The 27735-nt window shown below is 46.0% G+C and overlaps 1 protein-coding gene across 1 annotated transcript in view; it reads right to left on the bottom strand.

The window, feature by feature from the left end:
- Positions 1 to 13252: 13252 nt before the first annotated feature.
- LOC119971106 (chromodomain Y-like protein 2) overlaps positions 13253 to 27735 on the bottom strand; it is a 156290-nt gene continuing 141807 nt past the window's right edge. The window contains exons 5-7 of the mRNA XM_038806261.1: positions 23229 to 23439; positions 19877 to 20020; positions 13253 to 15825 (exon numbers count right to left, since the gene is read on the bottom strand). Of these exons, the coding sequence (XP_038662189.1) occupies positions 15667 to 15825; positions 19877 to 20020; positions 23229 to 23439 (514 nt within the window). The 3' untranslated portion in view covers positions 13253 to 15666. The remainder of the gene's footprint in view (positions 15826 to 19876; positions 20021 to 23228; positions 23440 to 27735) is intronic.

The following is a 27735-nucleotide window of genomic DNA, read 5'->3' as shown; positions in this document are numbered from 1 at the left end:
GGCAAGCCTCCCAAAATAAGTATTGTGACTTGGTGAATGGCAATAGATCATTTAAAACTGGTGACCTAGTTTCTGTCAGGACCTTTGTGTCTGGTCGCATCGTGGATAACTGGGAAAATTGTGACAAAGTCTGGTCCTGTCTCACACCTGGTGGACCGACAAGGAAGATGAGCGCGGACCATGTAAGGAGCCGAGAAGCAGCAGCCACCCCCCCCCCCCCCCCCCCCCCCCGTCTGAGCAGGTGGATCCGGTTGGGCACAACCAACACCCCCTCGGTGGAGCCTGAAGCAAGTGAACCAGGAAGGCCCCTCCCACTACTCCTGAGGGGTGCACATCCCCCCCCCCCCCCATCTCACCCTCCCCCCAATACACCAGTTGAGACTTCGAAGCAACCTCCTGCTGTTGACGAAGGCATTGTCAGGGAACTGAGGCATTCCACCAGGCCTAAGAAGTTCCGTGACAGACCAACTTTGTGAAGGACTGTATCACATATCTTGGTGATTCTGTACACAGTTAACTATAAATAACCTGTGATGTATATATGTGCCGAGGGATTGAAGTTGGGGGGGGGGGGGGTGTTGGGGTGTTGGGATGTTGTAGCGTGGCTCCTTTAAGGGGCGATCTTTTGAGAGGGGCCTATCGTGGGGCAAATCTCAGACCCCGAGTAAAGACCTGTATGATACAGCCTTGCTCGTGTCTGTATATATTGTCGTTTCCAATAAACCTCTTTGTTCTACAAGAATTGTCCTCATGATACCTCTCGCTATTATTACAAGATGTGTAATTCCATTACTACGCTTCCATGTATTGATCTTGTTTTATGTGGAGGAACTTCTAGTACAGGTCCTAAATCTGCCCTTACCTGATATATTTGTCCAAATTACGTTGAAGTAAATTTCAGCATTTTCTTGTTCCATTCTGTTTGATAAGATCACCTTTTGGACATCAAGGCTGCAAAGTCCACGTATCTTTAATTTGCCCTCATTGCTCTGTTCCCTGACCACAAAGAATATTGGTTAGATTAAAAGGTCATTTTCCTGCTGTAACACTTGTGTTCACTTTTAGTCATTTATTGCTGTTCCGGTAAGTGCCTGACTTGCTCTTCTGTCTCTCCTTTGCCCTAAATACACTGGTGGACTGATTCCTTTCTGACTCAATGACCAGGGAGGATCTGGGGAATGCTGTACTGGAGACCATCCCCACAGAGGGTCGTCAGGGAGCATTTAATCAATTTTAACTTCACTGAGGAGCCATGTTCCAGGAGCCATCGCTTCACCCAGGTGGCTATCAGAACTTTGTTATTAGCTGAAGTCACAGCTCGAGCCTCCGACAAGGCATGGACAGCACTGTCTGTGGCTGCCAAGGTCACCAGGACCCTTAACCTTAATGCCATGGGGGCATTCTTGGCTGACAGCAGCACCATCTCGTTTGTTCTTCGCTGGTTGTATCAAAGAGGTCATTGATCCTCTCGGCCAGAACAACAGCTACACTACTTTGTTTTTAGCGTGTGCAGTAATCACCAACCCAGGCACTAGTGTCCGCAGTGACTAAATGGAGCTCTCTGAGTCCGCTGCTGAATTTTGTCAGGGGCAGTCTTCAGTGACACGAGTCATTGATTGGGGTGCACCACAGTTGTACTCCGGGTTCCCTGCAAGGGCCCACATGTGCCCAGTTGCTGCACAAAAGCCTTGGTCAGTGCGGAAACGGGTGGGGAATGCCCAATGCTGGCATGGCAGGTTGAAGTCGGGTGAGCTGCGGGATCCGCGATGAGGAAGTGGTTTTTAATGGTGGCGTGTTGGTTCCATTCCTGCCCCTCCAGGGACTCTGCTGTTATTCCATGGCACGGTGGTCTTACCCATACACACTGGCATGATGGGAGGCAAGCAGCAGGTTGATTGGTAAGGTCCTTGTGTAGCAGCAGGCTTGAGCTGGTGTAAACCTTCCCCAGGAGAATCTTTGCTCCGATCACCATTTTTATGTGAGGAGGCGGGATGTTCCTCAGGACTGGGAAGCAGGGAAGTTGAGTCAATCGGAGGGTACCGGAGATGATACGCATTGTGGTGTTGAGCTGGCTATCTACATGACTGGTGTGGGATGAGTTGTACCATAATGATGCACAGTCTCGGCAGTCGAGTAGACAATGGCAAAAGCTGGAGTCCTTAAGGTTTGAACATCTGCACCCCATGACGGACCAGCAGGTTTGCCGAAGAGGCGGTTTCACATTTGGTCTTAGCTGCTGCCTTGCTCAGATGTTTTTTGTTTGTCAGTGTTCAGTCAAGGGTAACATCTAAGATAATCAGGATGTTGTTTGTGATTCAGTCTCTTGCCATTCAAGGAGATGCTAAGTTCTCTCTTGGCGCTGGCATTGTGGGGGTGGAATATACTTGAGGTTGTTTTGTTGTTGCTGAGCTGAAGGTAGATGTTGGCCAGCTTTGCAGAATTGTTGTTTAGTGTTAGTGCAACAGTACTGAACCCAGTGTACAATACAAAGCAGACTGAGAGAACGTTGGTCATCACCCATATTAAGGCTACCACAGGGTGCAATGAAATGAAATGAAAATCGCTTATTGTCACAAGTAGGCTTCAAATGAAGTGACTGTGAAAAGCCCCAAGTCGCCACATTCCGGCACCTGTTCGGGGAGGCTGGTACGGGAAGGTGCAAATAGATGGCATACAGATTGGCTCGTGTGCGTCTCCATTACAAGCCTGGCATCTTTCAGAAAAGGAAGTGCCCGGTTTGTTTGTGACCACAGACAGCACAAAGGTCTGTGGTATTCTGACAGCATTTATAATTCATTCATTCTCTGCCCTCTTCATTTGTTTAATTCATCCATGGACTGTGGGCCCCACTGACAAGGCCAGCACATACTGCCCATCCCTAATTGCCCTTAGAGACGGTGGTGGTGAGCTGCAACTTCATGGCATCTGGGCTCTCAGTGGCTACTGGATGACCAGTTATCCCTTTTGTCATTCCTATCAGGACCTCAGGCCCAGCTGGCGTACTAGGGTCACCCTGCCACCAGAAACGTCATGGCACGGGTAAACAATGTATGCAGTTTGTACCCTTGGAGGGGTTGTGTGGAGGTGGGTTGGGGGGTGGAAGTGGACCTTTACAGTCCAGGCTGTACACTGCAGATTTGTGGTCACTTGCAGCATGCTGCGTAATGTCGCCAGCCCCTTTTCACATGGATGTGCAGGAAGGTAATGAGCAGAAGCAACATTGAATACCAGTGTCCCAAGCTGCCAGAGCCCTGAGAGAACATTTCGTCGAAGAGGGCTTGACGCAAACCACCCCTCCCCTTCTGAATACAATCCCACATTCCTCGTCACTGCCACCCTGACTATCTGCACGATCGAGGCTGGCGCTCCTGTGGAGGAATTGAGGGAGTGCTGCACTGTTGGAGGTGCCATCCTTTAGATGACATTTCAAACTGAGGCCCTTGTCTGTCCTCTCAGCTGGACAAAAAGATCCGAGAAAGAAATGCAGAGAGTTACCCCGGTGTCATGGTAAAGTTATCCCTCAATCAACATTGTAACAACAGATTGTCTGGTCATCACAATGCTATTTGTGGGAGCTTTCTGTGCGCAAATTGGCTGCTCTGTTTCTTACATTATAACAGTGATGACACTTCAAAAGTACGGCATTGTCTATAACGTGCTTCAGAATGGCCTGAGGCTGCGAAAAGCATTCTATGGACCCTGATCTTTCTTTTTGTTCTCCGTCACACTGCTTTCCTGCAGTTCAGATTTATGGGACTTCTCCTCATATGACTACAGTGACACCAACACAAAATTCGGAATAAGAAACCATTAACTCAATTCTGTGTATAAAGTGGAAGTGGAATGAGTCATCCTTGTCATTTGGGCCCTGCATTCACTCAATGAGAACTGCTACTTTTCCGACTTCTGAATAAGAAAACTCAAATTTATTTAAATTTCAACGGACTTGATTGGATCTACCTGCAAACTGTTAACTTGGCACTCTCGACGTCCCAAACACACGTGCACTTCCACAGGTGCCGCCAAACAAACTTGACTCCAAGCCACAAAAGGAGGTATTAGGAAAAGGTGTCTAAAAGTTGAGTCAATTGAGTGGGCTATAAGGAGATTTGTAATGGAGGATACAGCAAAATGTTGAGAGGTTTAGGGTGGGAATACCACAGTTTTGGGCCAAGGTAGGTGCAGGCACGGCCACTAATGGTACAAAGACAAAAATCAGTGATGTGTAAAAGGCCAGAATTGAAGAAGTGCCGAGATCACCATTGGAAGCATAAAGAAAGGACTAAAACTGTGGGCATCTATATGTCCAGGCATTGCCTGAGGGGGCAGACGTGGCAAATTATGAAGTTAAAGTCAAGGTTTGGATTGCATATTCAGGGCTTAGTTCCATTACCCTAGAATATGTTGGCAAGGTTGTCAATCCATCATTCGAAGGCAATCAATGCTTGCGTTATTCTATTTGGGAGTGTACTGAAATTCCAGATGTTAAGACAAGCAGATAAAAATATACAGTCTAAGATTATTCCTTTATTGTTGACAAGAATGTCTTCTTTTATATTTGTAAAATTGGGACAAAGCTAAACAAATTAATTTGGTAATCTAACTTGTGTATTGGTGGCGTTTATTACACACATGGCCAAGAGTCCATGATGAGTTGAGCTCAGTGGTACCTAGCTGCTAATGCAGAAGATAAGAGCCTGCTTCTTAGAAGGGATAATATAATTGGCAGCACCCAGGCACCATTAAAACCACTTGTGCCCTTTCCTTCGGCGGAGTGAACACTGGAAATTAGGTGCGAAGTTTAATGGGTAGAAAATGATTTGCGTCATGGTGCCAAGAATTTGATTTTGGGAGCACCCCACTGAATGTAAGGACCTGTCCTATCCAACTTTCCTTGTGTTATCCGCTTGGAAAGCGTTCAATGATCGTTTCGTTTTATCTCGTGGCAGAAACACAGGCACGGCATTCAAACTGCATTTCTATACATTGTAAAGATGCATCGTCATTCCAGCAACGCCAGGTTCCCGTACCGGCCTCCCCGAAAAGGCGCTGGAATGTGGCGACTAGGGGCTTTTAACAGTAACTTCATTGAAGCCTACTTGTGACAATAAGTGATTATTATTATTATAATCATTATCCACAAAATCTGTTTAATCTTGACTGGCAACGTGACAATGTTGTTACGTCAGCACCATAGAAACAGCGCCACACTTCAAAGAGCGTTACGTTATCTGATGTTTAGAAGAGGAGACATTGAGAAACACAACTTTCATTGATCGGTTTCGGAAACTGTTGTAATGTGGAACTTTGAGGCTGGCATCTTCTCCGATCTGAAACACTCATGCAAATATTCCCATGTTTGACTCTCTCAGTATGTAGAAACCTGCCAGATGTCAAATGTGTGACTTGTCATTTGTTAAATATTAAATACGTTTTTGCAAGACAGATATGTTGAGTATGGTGTGTAAACATTTCTATCCCAGTTAATTTTGATTTGGTCTCGATATTTTGGATTTCGCAATTCTGGAATGTAATTTCTCCCCATTAAATTTCCACTACTGCGTGCTCGCAATTAAAATAAGCTCAACACTCGATGTGGTGAACAGCCTCATCTACGTTTTGGTGGTGTTGACTGAGGGATAGATATTGGCCAGTGCATCAGGGTAAAAGTTCCGTTCTTCTTCGAAATAGTATGTCAAGATCTTTTATATTGACCTGAGAGGGTAGATGGCTTATCCAATGGATGGTACATGTGAAAGTGCACTTTGCCCTCAGTGATGAACCGACAACCTTGGATTTGATGCCCAAGGTACTTATGGCAGCAATCCATATCAAATCCATATCGCAATCCATATCAAATAATTATCAGCTTCAGGTGTGTCAGTAGCAATCTAATTTTTAAATAAATTAAGCAAAATACTGCGGGTACTGGAATCTGAAACGAGAACAGAGGAAGCTGGGAAGACTCAGCAGGTCTGACAGCATCTATGAGGAGGGAAAGAGAGTTAACAGGTGGGATTCTCCGGCCGCGTCTGCCTGGCGAATCCCGCCTGAGGTGAATAGACTTCTCCATTGTCCGCGTCTCGTCCGTGGCGTTCTTGCAGCAGGCGGGGCGGAAGAATCCAGCCCAACGTTTCGAGTCCATGGACTCTTCGCGGGAACGGAAAGGAGGGAGATTGTAGAAACTGCAGCAAAAAGTAGCAACTTTAAGATGGCCTGGTGCGAGAGGGGTGTTTGCATTATGGCAATACACGTATGGAATATTTTTTGACAAGGAAGCAAGAAAGGGGGTTTAGGATCAAGGAGAAAGGTCAAAATCTAAAGTTGCCGATCTCAATATTGAGTTCCGTGGGCTGCAACGTTCCCAACTGGAAGATGAGATGCTGCTCCCTCAGCTTGCTCCGGGCTTCACTGGAGCATTGCAGCAGGCCAAGGACGGACATGTGGGCATGACAGCAAGGTGCTGAGTTAAAATGGCACGCCGCAGGATGATTGGGGTCATGCTAACAGACTGTGCGAAGGTGTTCCGCAGAGTGGTCATCCAGTCCGTGTGTAGTCTCCCCAATGTGGAGGAGACGGCACTGGGAGCAGGCAAAACAATAAATTAAGTTGAAGGATGTGCATGGTGTGATACACTGCTCAGCATGAAAGGAGTGTTTGGGACCTTGTATGATGAGGAGGGAAGAGATAAAGGGGCAGAGTGTTGCACCTTCTGCGATTGCAAGAGAAGATGCCTTGGGAAGGGATGTTGGACGCGATGGGGGAGTTGACCAAGGGTTGATGGAGGGAGCGGTTCCTGCAGAATGCTGACTGGGGGGGGGTGCGGGGGGAGTTTGCACAGAGGCAGAGTACCTTGTTCCAGGAGGCCATCAGGCCCATCGTCCCGTTGCCAGCTCTCTGGAAGGGCTATCTCATTAGCCCCTTTCCCCTGCACTTCCCCCACAGCCTTCAAGCTGACACCCAATTCCCAGCTGCCTATCTGTGATACAGACTGGAACAGAGTATTAGCAGCAAAGGTGTGAATGAAGGTTGTTTCAAGGGATTGTTTGCACTGAAGTTTAAAAGTGTGAGGGATGTCTTGATTGACGTATAAGATCCTGAATGGGTATTTACAGGGTGGATGTGGGAAGGATGTTTCCTCTGTGGGTGAGTCCTGAACTAGGGGGAACTGTTTTAAAATTCAGGGTCACCTTTACAAGGCAGAGATGAAAATTTTTCTCTCAGAGGATTCTGCGACTTTGAAACTCTGCCTCTGAAGGTGGTGGAGGTGGGGCATTGAATACTTTTAAGGTGGAGGTAAATTGATCCTTGTTGGGCAAGGGAATCAAGGGTTATTGGGAGTACATGGGAATATGGAATTCAACAGAGATAGCCATGATCTTATTGAATGGCGGAGCAGACTCGAGGGGCCGAATGGCTCATTCCACTATTATTTTGTATGTTTTTATGTCCCAGTTGTGGTGATATGCATCATCGTATATACACAAGGGGTTAATTTAAATACATTACAACTAAGTTAACACTAGAGGGAACACCGGAGATGTCATGACATGCAAACATGCAGCTAATGAACATTTAGAATAGGACACAACCAATGAGCAGTCAAGACACACAGAGGTGGCATTACCACAAGGGGGCATTACACAACCCATATAGAAGGACAGGGCACACATGCTCTGTCTCTTTCCACAGACAGACATCTAGAGACTACATCAGGATTGATCAGAAGCATCACACCCAGCACGTGGCTTAGAGCAGACTGGTTTAGTTAGACTGAATTACTACAGTTAGATTAGCAGAGAGTCGAACTCATTTAAGAACTGTGTTAATAGTTCAATAAACATATTGAACTCATTACAAAGTCTGGACCTTCCTTTGTCAAAACATACATCAAGGAAGCAGCTTATGCTACACAAAGAAGCAGGGGCGGAATTCTGCGACCCCCCGGGGGGTCAGAGAATCGCCCGGGGCCGGCGTCAATCCCACCCCCGCAGTGTCCCGAATTCTCCGCCCCCTCGAGATTCGGCAGGGGCAGGAATTGTGCCGCGCCGGTCCCCCAGCGGCGATTCACCAGCCTGTGATGGGCCAAAGTCCTGCCGCTGACAGACCTTTCCCGCCGGTGTGGTTTAAACCACCTCTGGTACCGGCGGCGTGGGCGGACTCCGGGGTCCTGGGGGGGGTGCCCCCACAGTGGCCTGGCCCACGATCGGGGCCCGACCGATCGGCTGGCGGGCCTGTGCCATGGGGGCACCTCCCCTGCGCCAGTATGACGTCAGCAGCCGCTGACGCACCGGCGCATGCGCAGACTTCCGCCGGGTGGCGAAGGCCTTTCGGCCCCGGCTGGCGGGGCGCCAAAGGCCGTTCACGCTGGCCGGCGGAGCGGGAGCCACTCCGGCGCAGGCCTAGCCCCTCAATGTGAGGGCTTGGCCCCTAAAGGTGCGGAGACTTCCGCACCTTTGGGGAGGCCCGACGTCGGAGTGGTTTACGCCACTCGGTCCCGCTGGGATCCCCGCCCCGCCGGGTAGGGGAGAATCCCGGCCCATAACACAACACCAGTGACTGGCTAAGCAAGACGCTGATGTCTGGGAGAAAATCGCTTGCTCACAATCTCCCCCAATTGCAATAGGAGCCTGTCACTGGAGGCAATCGCTAAGACAGAAAACCGGGGTAAAGAAAACAATCTCCAACCTTTCCCAAAGGAAATGATAAGTTGATTTTAGCAAAGCACACAGCTGCCATTTTGGAGGCAATCACAAGCCAATTTTCCTACACAAAAGTGCACACTGCAAAGAACCAATCAGAATTCTTCAACAATATTGTACTTTCCCCCTGATATTAAGCCCCTAATGAGTTGAACTCAACACTGGGAAAAACAAACCAACACTCAAGTGCTTCTGGCATTAATTTAATTAACCGTTAATGGGAATACCTGCTCTTTGTCTCTTCTGGAGCTCAGCTTTCAACCCACATTCAGTCTCTCGTGGATTGCCGCCTTCCATCTCCAGAACATCGCCTGTCTCTCCCACTACCGGTTAAGGAACCCTCTTGCACAGCTAAATCTGCTCAACGATTGATTTGTCTAATGCTGTTCTCATCAGCTTCTGCCCAACACAAACCAGTTAACTGCAGTCCAGACTCTCTCCTTCAAAGACTCCCATAAACTCTCCCTTGTTGAACTTGACAGCCTCTGCACGTCCAAAAATAAAACAATTTCAAAATGTTGATCTTTAAACCTCCCCATGGCATTGCCCCTCCCGATTTAAGGAACCTTGGTCAAGCACGTGATCAACATTCACTCTCTCAATATTCACTCTCTCAATTCCACAGTAGATTACTGCTTGTTCCCCGCATTCACTCCTGATCATTATAGACTGATCTGGCAACTATCATAGTCATAGATGTCTACAGCACAGAAGACCGTTCGGCCTATTGCGCCAGTCAGAAACAACCATCTAACCATTCTAATCCCACTTGGCCCATAGCCTTGTGTGCCCTGGGATTGTAAATGCACATCTAAATACTTCTTAAATGTTATGAGGGTCTCTCCTCAACCATCCTTTCAGGCAGTGAATTCCAAAGTCTCAACACCCTCAGAATACATTTTTTCCTCACATCCCCTCTAAACCTCCTGCCCCTAACCGTAAATCTATTCCCCCTGGTCATTGATCCCTCCACCAAGGGGAAAAGTTTGTTCCTGTCTACTCTATCTATGCCGCTCATAATTTTATACATCTCAACCATGTCCCCCTTCAGTCTCCTCTGCTCCAAGGAAAACAATCCAAGTCCATCCAACCTCTCTTCAGAACTAAAAATCTACAGGCCAGGCAACAGCCTGAGAAATTTCCTCTGTACCCTTTCCAGTGCTATCACATCCCTCCTATAATGTGGGAACTGTGCACAATACTCTAGCTGTGGCCTAACCAACATTTTATGCAGTTCCAGCATAACCTCCCTGCTCTTAAACTCTATGCCTCGTCTAATAAAGGCAAGTATACTCTGTGGCTTCTTAACCACTCTATCCACCTGCTCTGCTACCTTAAGGGTGTACATGCACACTAACGTCCCTCTAATCCTCGGTGGTTCCCAGGGTCCTGCTGTTTATCACGTATTCCCTTGCCTTGTTTGTCCTGACCAAGTGCATCATCTCACACTTATCCGGATTGAATTCCATTTACCACTGATCAGCCCGTCTATACCCTCCTGTAATTAAAAGCTATAGTCCTCATTATTTAGCCCCCCACCAATGTTTGTATCACCCACAAACTTACTGATCAGCCCTCCTACATTCATATCTCAATAATTTATAGAAATCACAAACAGCAAGGGCACCAATAATGGATCCCTGCAGGGCCCCAATGCACTCAGGCCTCCAGTGAGAAAAACACTTCTCAACCAGCACCCCCCCCCCCTCTGCTTCCTGCCACTCAGCTAATTTGGGATCCAATTTGCCAAATTTCCTTGGATCCTATCTTGGCTATCGGTCTCCCATGTGGGACCTTATCAAAAGCCTGGCTGACGTCCAAGTAGACTACGTCAAGTGCATTTTCCTCACCTACACACCTGATCACCTCTTTGAAAAGTTCAATCAAGTTGGTCAGACATGACCTGCCCATAGCAAAACCATGCTAACTCTTCTTGATTAAGCATTGCCTCTCCAAATGCAGATTGATTCGGTCTCTCAGAATTGCTTCCCCGCCACTGAGACTGACTGGCCTCATGACCCTACCCTCCAAAATTCTCTTTATAAATCATTCCTCCTGGCTACCCGCCTTCGCAAGGTTGAAAACAATCTCTTGGACTACCCCTTTGTGCCTTTTCCTCATCCATCTGAACGCCCTCACTTGCCACTTGGTGCCCATTTCTACCTTTTTAAGCACTCCCGAGATATCATCCTGAGGTGGTTTCTTTAAATAGATGTTGTTGTTTTCACTTCCAATTCCCAATGATGTTTTGTTCGCTGACAACACCGTGGTGCCATTCTGCAGCTCCATACAACATTCAGCCACCTGCAGTCACACACATTTTACTTACCTCCACTGCTGCAACTCCGAGATCATTTAAACACGAGAAACAGTCTACTCTCGAGAACTCATAACCTTGCTTAGCTGGGGTTACTGGGATAGGCTGGAGGTGTGGGCTGAAGTTGGGTGCTCTTACCAAGGGCTGGTGCAGATCCAATGGCCCGAATGGCCTCCTTCTGCACTGTAAATTCTATGATTGCCACAATTTAGTTTTATTATATTCCGTAATACAAATTGACTGATAAAAATGCAAAACAAAATGACAGATTATTCGAATGAACCAACTTCAAATTAATAAAAGTAGATTGCAAGGCAATATGCATATACATTACTCCTGTCAACCTTCCATTTTTACCAATTGCAGATTTAGGTGAGGCAACTAGCTCAAGTCTTTGTTGAGTGTGGTTAAATAGCTAATGGTATGACCTTTACTAAAGCACTAATGAATTGAATTCAAATGATACGTAAACACCTGGGCACATGTCAAAGTTACAACTACAATTATTTAACACCTCTGAGTCACAAGGTTTCTCGATTTAAGTTACACTCCAGTTACATGATCAAGGCTGGCATCTGAGGAAATGATATACTGAGGGTACAATGGTGGTGTCCTTCGAGTGGTATGTTAAACCGCCCGAGCTCTCTGCTGGACGCGAGGTTCCGTGACATTATTGAAAGAGCAGGCGAATTCTGCCAGTTTCCCCGCTCAATGCTAGCAGGTGGCTTTGTGGGAGCTTGCTCTGGGCAAATTGGTTGTCTCGTTTCCCTGGCTTTCAAGTGCTTTACGATGGCCCTGAGGCTGTGAGAGAGGCAGGCTGTACAAATGCAAGTTCTTTTTGGCAGCCCCCGCTGGAAAAGAAAAAGCGTAGGTAACTGCATATCCCTTAAGTAAAGAGAACAAAAAAAACAATGTCACAATCGGCTTCCCGTGTTGAAAAGCCTATCCCAGTAGAGTCCTAATCAATTCATCCTAACAGCTGTTGCTGCAAGGGAAAATTTATACCTTTTAAGAGGTGAACCGGAGACTTTGTAAGCTGGCAATTAGACAAAACAAAATAAATTATCTTTCAAGTTGCTGTGTGGGTGCTAATGACATTTCACAGTGCAGCTATTAGAATGGTGTGGTGCACGGGTAGACTCCAAAACAGAATTTAACTAACGCCCAGCCAATGCAGGGTAGCTGACGTAAGGACTTGGCCATGGGAAACCTGTCACGCACTGACAAATATTTCTCAAACTCCTTTTGTGACCTTCGAAACCACTGGGGTTAAATTTAAGCCCTCTTGCTCACACTTTTCAGCCCTGTCGCCGTGTAATCTAATTTACAGAAGAATAATGGCACTAATGAATCATCGTAGGAATCAGAAAAAAAACTACTTCAGCAGGAAGGGGGATAAGGTCACCAGCACTGTTAATCAATAACTTTTCCATTTGTTCCGGATCACTATAGGCTTGCAGTTGAACAGGGCATGAGCAGAAATGTTGGTTCTATACACTGCCTGAAAAGGGAAACACTTTTATATAGGGTTAGTAATTCTTAATTAACTCTTGGTTTCTGCAAATCTACTGGTCCATATTAAATTTCCTAAACGTCTAACAAGTCAAAAATAAAGGAACCCTTAGCCCATAATTTCCTTACAACTGCTCCTGATCCACCGCTACAACTACGCCTGAAGTCATGTTGTAAATGTGTGGTGTTAATTGTGGCTCAGTTGGAAGCTCTTCCATCGCTGGTCCAAAAGCCTTGGGCCAGGATCTTTAGGATGGCGGCGTTTCCTTTTAACCTCCTAGTCTGCTGTCTGTGAGAATAATTACATTTGGGTGTCTGCCTATCTGCTTGCTGTCATCACAGTTGGTGCACGTGAAGGCACCCCTTTGAGTTGGCGCTGGGTTTAACCAGCCGTTGGGAAACCACGCCAAAGGGAACACAAGATCTCGTGAGGATGACTTTCTCTGAAGTCAGTGCCGAGCATTCACTGCTGAGCACAATATCCGGCCAATGTTTACAAAGTTTGCCTCGCGACATCCATTCGGAGCACAAGACAGTACCAAAGTTTAGCTGCGTTACATTGGCAGGCCATCCAATTTGAAAATCCCCAACCATTCCAATACGCCCATTTGGGATGTTAACTAGTAAGTGGGCAAAATACATGGGCGCTGTTAAATCCAATCATACGACCTGGGATAGGAGCCCCAACAGCAGGACGAACAGCAGGGAACCCATTCAACCAAATAATTTCATATCATTTTATTGGGAGCAGCTTTTCCACAATATATAAATATATTAACACACATGAAAAATACAACTTCTAAGGCACCCAGAAAAGTGTTCATACACTAATTACAAAAGCAGTAGACAGTTTGTGTAGGTTTCTGTCTGACACAAGTTAGTCATCACACATATCAGAATTACCTGGTACTTTATAGAACATATAGATAATATATCTTCGGTAAGAAAAAGGGTGCCCACACCAAAAAACAGATTGCTAACAATTTTTAAATAAACATAGCCCCCATTAACTTACAAAAAAGTATTTTAAAATCCCACTGTGTTTCTGCTGTGGCATAAATACGTCTAACAAGTTTCTGACAGACACACAGTCGAACCCCAATAGGTTTTCGTTACATTACTGGTCCTCTTGATGCAGGGCACGGTCCTCCGAAAGTGTCCCATTTTCTTCACAAGTGACAGGGATTACCCAAAGGTTAGACTTCAGGTTTCCCAGTAGTAGACGTGCGATGATTTTCACACATCGAATGCTTTGTAACATGAGCAGAAAGAACAGCTTACAAAAAAAGAAATATTCACAAAGTGAACGGCTTGATTTTTTTTTAAAGATAGTTTGTGTCAACGTTCAATCACAGCAGTTTTTTCTTAATGAGGAAGGGGCAAAAACAGTGTTTCATAGACATCAAAAACGATATATATTGGCACAAAGCATTGAGGTGACATAGGCAATCAATGAAACCCTCAGAAAACATCTACTTCCGGACCACAAACTCTTTAAAGAAGCATACCGTCAGGTTTTAGGTAATCACGTATAAAAGAAAGTTTATCATTTGAAAAAATATATATCGTCTTGCAGATTTACCATATTTTTTGGGGGGGATATGGTATGTCAAAGTCAACTACATAGTTAGAGAAGCAAATTGAGCAAAGATGAAAATCAAGTGTATGTCTCCACGAACCAGCACACAGTCTATCCTATACTTACAAGGTGTAGATACCAGTCAATGTTTAGAAAAAAAAACATCAGCAGTTTATAATGAACACGCTTTCGACGTGTCCAACCCCCTTCAACATGGCTTCCCATTTTCTGTTAGTATATACTGCATTTGTGCCAGTACCTAGACATAGGATTTCCTAACAAGGAAACACCACAGCTAAACTGAAACCAAACAACTAGTGAACCCTTTTCAATTTAGTGACATAAAACCCATATCTTCTTTGTAACACACTCCTCTGAGTCACTTTAACAACACACACTGTGTCTGATTAGTGCATTTTTCTTTAAATAAATTAAAAAAATGAAAAAACAAAACTCACTACTATTTTAGAACGTGGAATATGACTGATTAGCTTTGGACCTTGAATTGGCTGTACGATAGCATTCTACATCAGAAGGCAGGTTTTCACGGCATTCCACACGGAAAAAGAGTGCTTCGCAGACAGAGTATTCCTCCTGCACACAGATCATATTTGGTATACAAACCCTGCTTGTATATTTTATGGTTCAAAATGGAGCTATACATGATAGTATCAGTCCCAATTAGTGCCTGCATGGCCAACTGAAATAGTTGGGATCAACTCAAAAGTAAAAATGTAGAAATAAACATTCCCAATAGGATTTTCACCCAAAGGTCCGCCAGAAAAAAATGTTGTGATCCATTAAACCTTATTGTACATATATAGCAGTAAGGCATAATAAATACATAAAATCTTCTGTTGTGTATCTAGAGTTTGCCATTTTTTGGGAAAATAACTATTTAAAAAATTACCGAATGAAAGCTCGCAATCTTAACATCTTTCTTTCCTGCATTTCTTCCTGATGGTTCAGCCCTCAGGTATCAATTGCAACATAAAATCTACACCAATTATAGGCTTTCATCTCTTGAAGCTACTTAGGCCCATTGAAAGAATTGTCAATTTTCCCAACACCCCCCCTCAAATAAAACTGATAACAAAATGAGTCTAAACATACAACCGTGACATTGTCGTCTTTGTGGTGGTTCAGGAACCAAAAGGATTATCTATGAATCATTCCTTTAAGTGTTATTCACAAGCACAACATTCTACATATATTGGGTAAATAGGTCTCGTCAATTTGAGATGGGACAATATTGGGAATTTTAAGACCAGTGATAAAACAAAATCACGTGTCAGAATTTGTTTAGGAGCGTCACAGTAGCTGGAAATGCATGCAGAGAGGTGTTGCATCCAATATATCACCCACTCAGGCATATTTGACTGAACGCATCAGTGCCCATCAGGTTACCAAAGACATCTGCTGGCCAGTTTGCAATGCTAGTAGCAGCTAAGTCCAACTGCTGGAGCATTAGACTTCTTAAGATCAATTGTTAAGTCCATCAGCTCCCTTTGCAGACGCTGGAATAATGGACAGTACTTTCAAGTCTGACAGTGGCTTCAAACCTCATAGATTTTTTCTTGCAAGTAGCTGAACAGAGAATCTAGTCCTTTCGAAGAACTCCACAGCTGCTTCAACATCTGGCATTCCCTTTCATTCACCTCTTCCAGGGCAGTTTTGAGGAAGCTACGCACCAGACATTTTGATTCTTCTAGTACCTGAAGGTGAGAGAAAAACCCCCAGAATAAGCAAAGATAGACAATGCACGTTTCCTCAGTGACCAAAAGCCGAAAAAAAAAACCCTTGTGAAGTAAGTACCAAAGGAGATGGATTTTCAACTTGTTGCCCAGGTGTACAACTGACATAAACAGAGGAACGCTGGAAAAACTCAACAGATCTGGCAGCATCTGTAGGGAGAGAAAACAGAGTCAACGCCTCACGTTCCTCTGGCTGATGAGGAGTCAGACGGACTCAAAGGATTAACTCATTCCCTCCCAGAACCCTTCCAGCCCGCAACCTCTCCTTGCTCCTTTAGGACCCTACTTGAAACCTACCTCTTTGACAAAACTTTCTGCCATCTGTCCTAGCATCTCCTCATGTGCCTCAAGCGTTGTTTAACAACACTCCTGTTGTTTGGATGTTTTACATCTGTAGCAATGTAAGTTACTGCTGCTGTTACTTCGCAGGAGCTTCAGGTTCTTCTCCCGTCGAGATCTTTTCACATCTACTTCAAATTCACCTCATCCCTTGGTTGGCAATTATAAAAAGTCAGAACATAATTGAACTTTTGTTAACCGGAGGGCCCATATGTGATTACTATTCTGTGCTGAGATAGATTATCTTGTCCAAGGTGTCGTTGGGAAGAGCACATCTTGTCTCAGGACCCGGGAAGATTTCCTTCCCTAAAGGACATGCAGCTTTCCAACACATTGATCGATGAAAAATACAAGAAGGGTCCCCTGGAATATCAGGGTTTGTAGAAGAAGTCCTTGGAATCTGGCCAATGCCCATGGAAATAGAATATGGGGAGGAAAGGAAATTATTTTCTCCAAATGTCGAAACATGTTCCTCTGGAGGCAGTGCCTTGCATCCAAGAGTTCCGAGGGAAGTCATGTTCTTCTTTATGGTCTTGAGAAAACTATTTAGTGATAAAAGTGTTCCAATCACAAAGTGGACCTATTAATTTGTTTCTGTTGCATAGATTCAATTGCTTGTAAATATCACCTGATATTCTTGCCTAAAATATATCACAATTTGATACTTCCCGAGAGATTACAATCCTGACACTCTTTCTAGCACTGAATAGATTGGAGACCCAATGAAGATGTCACTTCATTGGCATCTCTACAAATTCTTGCATCATACACCAACAGGACGACCGATATGGATGGGACTGCACATATTTCCATGTAATTTGACAATAAAGCAATAAATAGTCCCATTAACGGCTGCTGGAGTATCCAAGGTACACCGGTCGGTGGTTATGAACAGACAGGCGTACAAGATATGAAAATTGCACAACCAGATCAAGAGCCACTGTCAGGAATTTGCTGTAAGCAAGGAGACAATCTGCAAACCTTCACTCCTTTCAATTAATTAGTCCTGCATGCAAGCCCAAAACATCCTATCAGACGACCTACTATATTGTTTCGGGCACTAATACAGATTACTTTTGAGTGACAAGAACAAATGAGAAAGGTGATGTCTTGCCTTTCGTTGTTTTCTTCCCTGTTCTCCGAAAGTACTTTGTCTTTCATAAGCGTCGTATCTGCTTTCTCACCCTTACCTGTTCGTAATACTGAGTCTGTGCCTATTGACTGACTTCCAAACATGGCTGTTCAGCCGCACAAACTGCCTCAATGATGCAGCATATGGGATTGGCGGAACACCATGTGACTTCAGGGAAAGTAGCCAACCTCAGGACGAGCAGTCAAAGAGCCCAGAGGCTGGAATTATCCCAAGGTATGTGAGGAACCAGCAGATACACACATTCCCAAATGTGTGCCATACAAGGGAGTGCATGTGACAACTACATAAAGTATATCCTAAGTTGTGTGGAGATAAGTCACTCTGGGTACAAAACTGAGACTATGGAAAGTGCAACGCCAGTCTGGTTTATACCTGTGTAGAATATGGGGCAATAGAAGAACACAACCCCTACAATGCAGAATGAGGTTTTTCGGCCCATCGAGTCTGCACTAACCCTCTGCAACAGCACCCAACCTTGGCCCACTCCATTGCCCGATCCCCATAATTCCACCATACCTGCACATTCCTGGACATTAAGGGGCAATGTTAGCATTGCCAATCCACCTAACCTGCACATCTTTGCACTGTGGGAGGAAACCGGAGCATCCGGAGGAAACCCACGCAGACACGGCGGAGAACGTGCAAACGTCACACAGTCACCCAAGGCCGGAATTGAACCCGGGTCCCTGGCGCTGTGAGGCAAGAGTGCTTGAAGTGAGACAGAAGCTTGAAGTGAGCCAAATTATACATCCCAGCAACCCTCAGTGCTCATGTGAAATTCAAGTTAATGGATTTTGAAACTTGAGAATCATAATTTGGATCAAGACACAAAAGTCTAAAAATAAAGCATTGCCTTGCAGGAGATTTGTAAATAGTCCACTACAATCTTGCATAAACCACAATTACGTTGTTTGAGAAGGTTTCAAAACCTTTGGGAAAGACTGTCCAGTTTCGACTGATGAGTTGCCGTAAGGCTGGTAATTGTGGTTGATGCTATTTACATCAAACCTATTTTGTAAGGTGTCATCATTTTTGCCACATTTCAAGCAGGCGATGTGACAAGTAATTCATGGCTTGTCGCATCAATGGATGTCAGCTTTATCAAACTGCTGCTGTATTATTAATTTCATGCATGTTTTAATCTCGCAATCTTGCTTTATCAAGTACGCAGTGATTTCAGTTGATTGTTGCAATGAATGCCCTTCACTGTGCATCAATCGATAAATTGAATTCAAAGGAAAAAGGATACTTGGGAGAGCGTGGCAAGGTTGTAACGTAAAGGGAGGGATTTGGCTAAGTCACATTGTAAATGTCAAAGTGTATCCTGCCTGTCTTATTAAAGTAATCTAATCTCTGTTCCAGCCTTGCCCTTCATCCTTGATGATTGTGACTCTAATGCAGCTACTCTGGTTCGCCAGGTAATGCAGCTAATCTACAAGACATTCAACTCAACTCGAAACCTAACTCTTATATTATTGGTTTCTTTGCAGCTGGGGGCCTTTCTCCTCAATGCCAAGTCCACGATAATACAGCCAACTGGTACGGCGTTTGAGGATTCTTTGCTGATTTTACTCTCTTGGTACTCGTACCTGTCCCAAAGAAGCAACTTAAACCAGAAGAATGATTCTGTCATGGGATGGGGGGGGGGGGGGGGGGGGGGGGGGGGGGGGGGGGGGGGGGGGGGGGGGGGCGTCGCTGCTGCCCATCCCCAAATGCCCTTGAACTCAGCTTTAGCCCCATAACGCATCCATATACCTTTCTGCAATAGTAACTTAGAACATAGATAGAACATAGAACAGTACAGCACAGAACAGGCCCTTCGGCCCTCAATGTTGTGCCGAGCAATGATCACCCTACTTAAACCCACGTAACCCGTATACCCCATTAACCTTACACTACGGGCAATTTAGCATGGCCAATCCACCTAACTTAGCTGACATCCATCTCTCAGTTCATTCCACTGTAGGCAGATAGCACCATTTGCCTCATTGCTGTTCCGTGGGATCCTTCTGTGTGTTAACTGGTTGCCCACGTAACAACAGTAAAGAATCCTTTATAAATGTTTCTCTTTTGCATGGCAGCAGCTTTGAACACAAGGGCAAATTAGAATTCACTGTCACTATTATCGCTTCATGCTCAGTTCTTGTTTGGCATATCAATGGGATCCTGCTATTTACAATTACCTTTTCGAGAAAAATACATAACTTTTTAAAAAGAAATTTAGAATACCCAATTATTTTTTTCCAATTATGGGGAAATTTAACGTGAGACCCACGCAGGCACGGGGAGAATGTGCAAACTCCACACGGACAGTGACCCGGGGCCGGGATCGAACCAGGGTCCTCGGCACCGTGATGCAGCAGTGCTAACCACTGCGTCACCGTGCCGCCTGAAAAAAACAAATGACTTCAAATTGCGGGATCTGTGTCTTTTAATCAGTGAACAAGGATCGTCTAGGATTTGTAAAAACTAAACATCTCCCACAAACATCTCGAGCCATAAAACTAGTTGTAAACTTGCCATTGCACTGCAGGACGCCATTTCCTTCACTCGTAACATCACTTCTTGACTAAACGTTGTTGGCCAGAAGACCTGAGACACCAGTCCCCTACTGCACGCTTCTTGTGCAGTTAATTTTCTCCCACAAAACAGCATTTCGTTTGCCTGCAAGAGGAAAATACATTTACGTCATTGTTTTTCCGCAGCATTCACGGTTAGAAAAAAAAGCCTCCAGTGTTTTTTTTCTGAGAAAAGACAGCCAATAAACGCGGCAACTTCAATATGGCACGGTGTATGCTACTAGTCTTAAACCATACCAATGCATGGGTGAGTAAAACGCACCTTCAACATTCGCAAAACAGAAACGCAAGTGGAAAGAAATCCGCCAATGGTCAATCTCAATTTGAAATATGTTGGGTGCAATCCTTTATCCAAATATGGTATGACCTTCCCACCAATCCTGCGATATGGCTTTTTGGAGGCCATTGCCTGTCCAACGCTTGATCCAAATGGACGTAACATAAAAAGGCGCATCATAACTGGACAGGGACAAGCCAAATCTTTCCCTCCCAATGCCACGGGTCTGAAGTAACATTTCTCCTGCTGCCCCATCTAAGACCGGTTACCTCAGCACAGACAACAGAATAGGCCTTACTGTATGGCTCAGCTGCTCACCAGATAAACCTGCAGAGCCATTCGGAGAAGCTTCCTGTACTTATCTTCCCCCCGATCAAATCTCTTCACTAACTGGAAAGGCTCTGTCTGTACCAGTGAGAGCGTTGCACCATCAATATAGAGATGGGAGGAGGCGGGACAGGGAAGAAAAACTGGCAGCTGGGCAAACTGCAGCCTGCCGGGTCTGTGTTCTGGTCACCAGATTTTGCATTCTGCTGGCACTTAGCCCTGGCCTCGTTATAAACTTGGGGAAATTAGCTCTGTGATATTAGCTGGGTATTAATATGCACAAGCATGTCAGGTGGGCTCTGTTGGCTGTCACCCTCGTCGCCTCATGGGCCTGAACATAAAATTAGCCAGGTAGTACATTACTGTGGGAGTGCTGCATTGTCAGAAAATCAAGGGCGGGATTCTCCAGCCACATCCACCCGGCGACTGAAAATGCCCGCCCGATGCCAATGGACCTTTGCATGGTCCCCGTGCCCCCTGTGGCGATCTTGCGGCAGGCGGGGCGGAAGAATCCAGCCCTACGTCTTTTAGATGAGACCTCATATCAAGGCCACGTCAGACCTCACAGGTGCACATCGAGTTCACATGGCACTATTTATTTTAAAGAGCAGCAGTGAGTTATTCCTGATAGCTTGGTCAATATTTATACCTCAAACAATATCACCATCTGGTCACTGTGGGGGCTTGCAGGGCGCCAACTGCTGGTCATGTTTTTCCACGTAGCGGCGTCCGCCACACTTCGAAAGCACTCCATTGGTTCCACCAGCACTCTTGTGACATTCTGAGGTTACGAAAGGTGCTATATAAATGCAGGTCATTCTTTCTTTTCTCTTGACGTCTGGAGACATGGGGATTGTAAACTAAAGGTGTCTTCTTCAATTTTCCAGCCATACACAGCACAGGCTAAAGATCTGAGGGCAACAAATTGTGGGAGCTCTTCTTTGTGGTGTCTGACACCCTGTGGAGAGCAGCTTTTACACACTTAGGCTCTTGCTGTCGCTATTTGGTTGAAGCTATGATTCCTATAAAAAGTCTCAATGCCCCATATTTTAAAGTGTCTTTAGTGTTCAATGCCTGACAACACAGGTCCTCGCTGCCAAGGAACACGTGGCTGGGAAGCCGGGGAGTCCCGCCCATATCCTGTGGGCAGCACGGTAGCGTTGTGGTTAGCACAATTGCTTCACAGCTCCAGGGTCGCAGGTTCGATTCCCGGCTTGGGTCACTGTCAGTGCGGAGTCTGCACGTTCTCCCCGTGTCTGCGTGGGTTTCCTCCGGGTGCTCCGGTTTCCTCCCACAGTCCAAAGATGTGCAGGTTAGGTGGACTGGCCATGATAAATTGCCCTTATTGTCCAAAAAGGTGTGGTGAGACTGGGTTACGGGGATCGGGTGGAAGTGTGGGCATGGGTAAGGTGCTCGTTCCATTGGCTGGTGCAGACTCGATGGGCCGAACGGCCCCCTTCTGCACTGTAAATTCTATGAGATATGCACCTTCGGCTTTAAAGATGACTTTACTGGCAGAAGTATAATTTTAAAAAAGCAAAACAATAGATATTTCAAAGTTAGAAGGATTTTAATTAATTTTTTTGCCTGTTGATACATAAACTCAATATGTATTTTATTTAAATTATGTATGGAATATATGAATTATTAAAGTTCATTTATTATGATTTATTATAACATTATAATGTTTATTTAATTAAATAATTAAATATGACACATATCATTTATTTACTGCAATATATTTATTACGAATTTGTAATGTATTTATGTTTATTAAAATATCTAATTTATTTATAATTTAATTCAGTCCATGTGTTTTATTTGGCGATGCAAATTGTGCATCCTCCCAGGCACCTAACAATTTGCCAAGTATTTGGTTTAGAAATGCCAAATTTTCACCTTGCCGTTACCAATAGTTGTAATTTTAGCCAGATTTTTAGAATTGCTGACCCTTGTTCTGGAACTGCACCACTAAAATGTGCCGAGGACTATTGCTGGGACGAGAGACAGGAATCCCCGGTCCCCAGTGACTGATGTAACCCTCCAATCATTTAAAAAGCAGCCTGTGAATATTCACGTCACCGGATGCCGATTTCAACTTATGTTTGCACCACTTGCACTAATTGGCCTTTTCCTCATGACCTGAATGGTCTGCATCATGTCAAACATGAAATAGGACAACACAACCATTCTGACTGCACAGAACAAAACTGGGAAATGTTGGAAACGCACGGTCGGCAAAATCTACCATCCTTTGGGGGGGGAGAGAGAGGAGTTGTTAATGCTTCGAGTGTCAAGCTTTCGTCAAAAGATGAAGCAGGGAACAGTATATACTGTATACACAGGTATTTTTACAGTCAATGGAAGAGGTTATCTCCTGAAAATAAGCAGCAGAGTGGTTAGCACTGCTGCTTCAGAGCGCCAGGAACCCGGGTTCGCTTCCCGGCTTGGGTCACTGTCTGTGCGGAGTGTGCACTTTCTCCCCGTGTCTGTGTGGGTTTCCTCTGGGCGCTCCGGTTTCCTCCCACAAGTCCCGAAAGACGTGCTTGTTAGGTGAATTGGACATTCTGAATTCTCCCTCTGTGTACCCGAACAGGCGCCAGAGTGTGGCAACTAGGGGCTTTTCACAGAAACTTCACTGCAGTGTTAATGTAAGACTTGTGACTAAAATAAAGATTATAGAACTCACCAGAGCGACTCCCATTATCTGTGGAAAGGTGTATGATGAGCATCCAGCTGGTGTTAGACGTATCGTCGCGTATGGAGTCTGGAACCAGGCTTTTTCACTCGCCCACACAATGTCACAGAGCGGGAGTATAGAGGCTCCCAGTCCCAAAGCTGGTCCGTTAACTGCCACAACAATGGGTTTCTTAAATTGAATGAAGGCATTCACAAAATCCCTGAAGGAAAAGAATCAGAAAAAAACCCCCCATTAGTAGTCAAAAACAGATGATTCCTGATGAGCTGGGGCATTATTCCTGGTTCATCTAGGAGCTGAAGTAGAATTTCTGACATTGTACATTTTAACAGCCTCCAGTCAAGTCACTTAGCACAGCTCCTGCTGTTATAGTGCAGCCACCACTTACTCACTGCAGCTCCAAGTTAAAATGGAAGAGAAGCAATTTTAAACTTCAAGCTGTGGCAGTCATGGAATGGTTACAGCACAGGAGGCCATTCAGCCTGTCATGTCCATGTTGGCTCTCTGCAAGAGCATCTCATCTAGTCCCAGTCCCCTGCCTTTTCCGCATAGCCCTGCACTTTTTGTATTCAGCTAATTATGCAATTTCCTTTCGCAAGCCACGTTAAATCTGCCTCCACCACACTCACAGACAGTGCATTCCAGATCCCAACCATGCACTGCGTGGAAATGATTTTCCTCGCGTCACCTGGGTTCTTTTACCATTTATCTTAAATTGGGAACCTCTGGTTCTTGGCATTTCCACCACTGGGCAAAGCCTGTTCACCATAGGCAAGACACAAGTCAGGCATGGGATGGGATACTCTTGACTCTTGCCTGGATGAGAGCAGCTCCAACACCACAAGAAGGTTGACATCATCGAGGACAAAGTAGCCCACTTGACTGGCACTCTTTCCACAAACATTCACTCCCTCCACCACCAACGCACAGAAGCAGCTGTGTGTACCAACTACTAAATGCACTGCGGGACCCCACCAAGGCTCCTTCCAAACCCATGACTTCTCCATCTAGAAGGACAAGGGCATCAAACACATGGAAACACCACCACCTGGAAGCTCCCCTCCAAGCCACACACCACCCTGACTTGGAACATGTCATGGTTCCTTCACTGTCTCTGGTCAGAATCCTGGACCTCCATCCCTAATAGCACTGTGGGTCTACCTACTCCACATGGACTGTAGCAGTTTAAGAAGGCAGCTCACCACCACCTTCTCAAGGGCAATTAGGAATGGGCAATATATGCTGACCTCGTCAGCGATGCCCACATCTCATGAATTCTTCAAGCTACCCACACAACTGAATGTCCCTCATCCCTGGAAACATTTCTGCACCCTTTCTTTTATTGAGATTTTAACATTTCATAACAAATAACACGAGAAAGGTACAGAATAATACAACACCCAAAGCAAGGAACAGAATAAAAAAAACAAATGGCTCAACACGCATGAGCAGAGGACGGAACAGAACGACGTCACCTTTGGCTCATACAATCATTAAGAAAACTGGATAACCAATCGCCCCAGCAGACATCGAGGGAGAACACAGGATGAGAATCTGACAGTCTGACAAAAGGCCCCCCCCCCCCCCCCCCCCCCCCACAGCCCCACAACCATCCCAGAAGATTAGGGAAAACTTCCACCGCCATGACTTCACTAATGTACATCTCCCTCAGCTCCAACAGCATCAAATGACCCAACACAACCTTCTCCTTCCAGATTCCAGATCACCTTCACCCATGTAGCAACAAGGAACAGATCCGTCATACCCACCCTTGTAAAATCAAAGGACAAAATGCATGGAAACCCCGGATCTACGGGGAGTTATAGCCATACTACACGCCGCAACAAGACCCCACAACCCAGGCCCAAGGCAGAACCATAATTTGAATGGGGGAAGAGGATCGGCACCAAGAACAACATGCTCGGCCGATGGTCAGGCCTGTCGGGCCTCCCAAGTTAGAAAAGTAAAAGAAGAACATGATCCTCGATCAATGGCTCCAGAAGCGAGATTGGATGACAATTGAAGGCTTTATTGGACTAGATGTTTCCCCCAGCAGCGCAGGTACAGAATGCAGCTGCTAGGGAGACACAGGCTCTTATACTCCGCCTTACTGGGCGGAACCAGCAGGTTGGCTTCACCAATGATATTGCCTGTCTCAGGTACTTCCCACACCAGTGGTCTTACAGCATCAACCCGAGTACCGTAATATCCCTAATACCGACTACCACTGAACAAAAAAAATCAGAGCCCCCTCCACCCCCAGGTGAACCACAGGATATCCATCCACCAAGGCACAGAACCCGGCCCATCCCCCAGCTCCTGCGCACCAAAGAGACAAGGAAACAAAACCCAGCACCCCCCACGAAGCTCCTCCCCGCACACTCAGAGAGGTACATCTCTAGCCCGGAGGGGTAACAGGATAACAGCTACAGCACCAGGCCTGGCCTAGCCCAGCACTAACCCAGGGCCCACCAGAGCACACCCCAAAAACCTGCACCCACATTGAGCCTGTACCTTCCCAACGCACAACAAGAGGATGATTATTGCAGTCCAAGCCAAGAGGCAGGGGCTCCCACCCAAGAAGATGAATCGTCACGACACCCAATGAATAGGCTCCCCTCAACCAGCACAAACACAGGAACCCCTCCCCCACCACAATCCACCAAGCCAGGATCAGGAATATAAAAATCCAACACCATGCTCACCTGAATGAAGAGAAGAAGAATAGACAGCTCCCAGAGCAGGGGATAGTCACCTTACCATCACCGAAAGCATTTCCAAAGTCCCCTCCTCCTCAACAACCCAACCACCTCAATAGCCCAGGAGAGGAACACAAAGACAGGCCCAACAGGGGGGAAAGATAAACTCAACCTCCAAGGAGAAGACAGGCGGAACCCAGTCTTCCTCCCCAGAATATAAACTCTGCCCAAGGCCAACGAAGGATGAAGACACGGATTCTTAATTCAAAGAACATAAAATGACAAAAAAAGAAGCAAACCCAAAAGAAAAACCTGAAACTTAAATTGCTACGCTCGAAACGCCTCGTCAGATTTATCGGAGTCTCGCGAGACCTCGTGATCTGGATCAGGCCCTGACTGGACGTAATGTAGATCAGCAGATTTAAATGCACGTTTGCGGGGTTCTCCTGGCGCCGGGGCCGAATGGTCGCACCTGGGAGACCTGGCCAGGGCTCCGTTTAGTGCTGGTTACCACTGGACCGGATGTAATGGCACCTGAGGGGAAACCCCAAGCCATTAGTGACCCCCGGTTGATTGGATACAGGGCCGGGTGGCACTCCCTCTGACACCTGGGCACCTTGACACTGCCAGCTCAGCACTGCCAGGATGCCCAGGGTGGCACATTGCCAGGGATCGGGTCTCTGCAGTGAGAAACTCCTTGAGGCCGATACAAAGTTAACGTGCCGTTGAATAGCAGGGTGCTTCTTGGCACTGCAGCTGCCAGGAAACACCCCACCAAACACGCCCACAATCAGACATGGCCTTTTTCCCAGTTAAATCGCACCAGTTTCCATGTCACACAAGAAGGCAAAGGATAAGGAAGGATCAATGAGCACTATTCAGGATTCCATCAACGAAGCATGAGACACTATCTTTTCTACCATCACATCTGTCCGATGTCCAGGTGGTCCACAGCCTAGGCCCCGGCCATGGGAAATGACTCGACCAGCTCAGCCAGCTCCAATCCTTCACAATGAGGATCGGGAACAGGATGATATCGGACCGGTGACTTGTGGGCGCTACTGACCCCACCGGCGACGCATACAGGATACGCCGTGCTCCATCGAATCTGATGCACCCAGCTTCCAAATCAAGATTGCCAAAGAACGGCGGCCCATTCTCGAACTCAATCGGGAACTCATCTCCCATCTCTTGCCCCGGGGACATCCCGCCTGGTCCCAAACTCCTGAACATGTCAGGATATCAGACAAATCACGCAGGAGGATTCGACGACACAAATGGGGCCCCTTGACCGCGACCACGTTCTTTCAAGAGCAAGAACCCTCCCTTCTAAAGGTGCCTTGCAGTCCCTCGAAGTGAGCTCTGACGACCTGTATCGCAGAGCCAAAATTCTCCGTCAAGGCAACATCTTCGAAGGCAGCCATCATCTGATGTACAGAGCACACGCTAAGGCAAGACCCCACTCATCAGCAACGACAGATTAGAAGACAAACATAATGGAGCTTCCGATCTTACAACCGCTCCCCCGCTCCCATCACGCGACCCCCCCCCCCCCTCTGCACCCTTTCTAATGCCTTCAGATATTTCCTAAAGTCTGGGCCCAGAATTGGACTCAATCCTCCAGTTGAGATTGAACTAGTGTTTATTAACGTTCACCATAACTTACTTGCCTTTGTATTCTCTGTCACTATAAAGCCAGGATACCATATGGCTTATTTTTAAAAAAAATTTAGTACCCCCATTATTTTTTTTCCAAGTAAGGGGCAATTTAGCCAATCCACCTAGAGTGGCTGCAGCTG

The sequence above is a fragment of the Scyliorhinus canicula genome, chromosome 9 (genome assembly GCF_902713615.1).
Source record: "Scyliorhinus canicula chromosome 9, sScyCan1.1, whole genome shotgun sequence".
NCBI lineage: Eukaryota > Metazoa > Chordata > Chondrichthyes > Carcharhiniformes > Scyliorhinidae > Scyliorhinus > Scyliorhinus canicula.
This window is presented reverse-complemented; position numbering and strand designations above follow the sequence as displayed.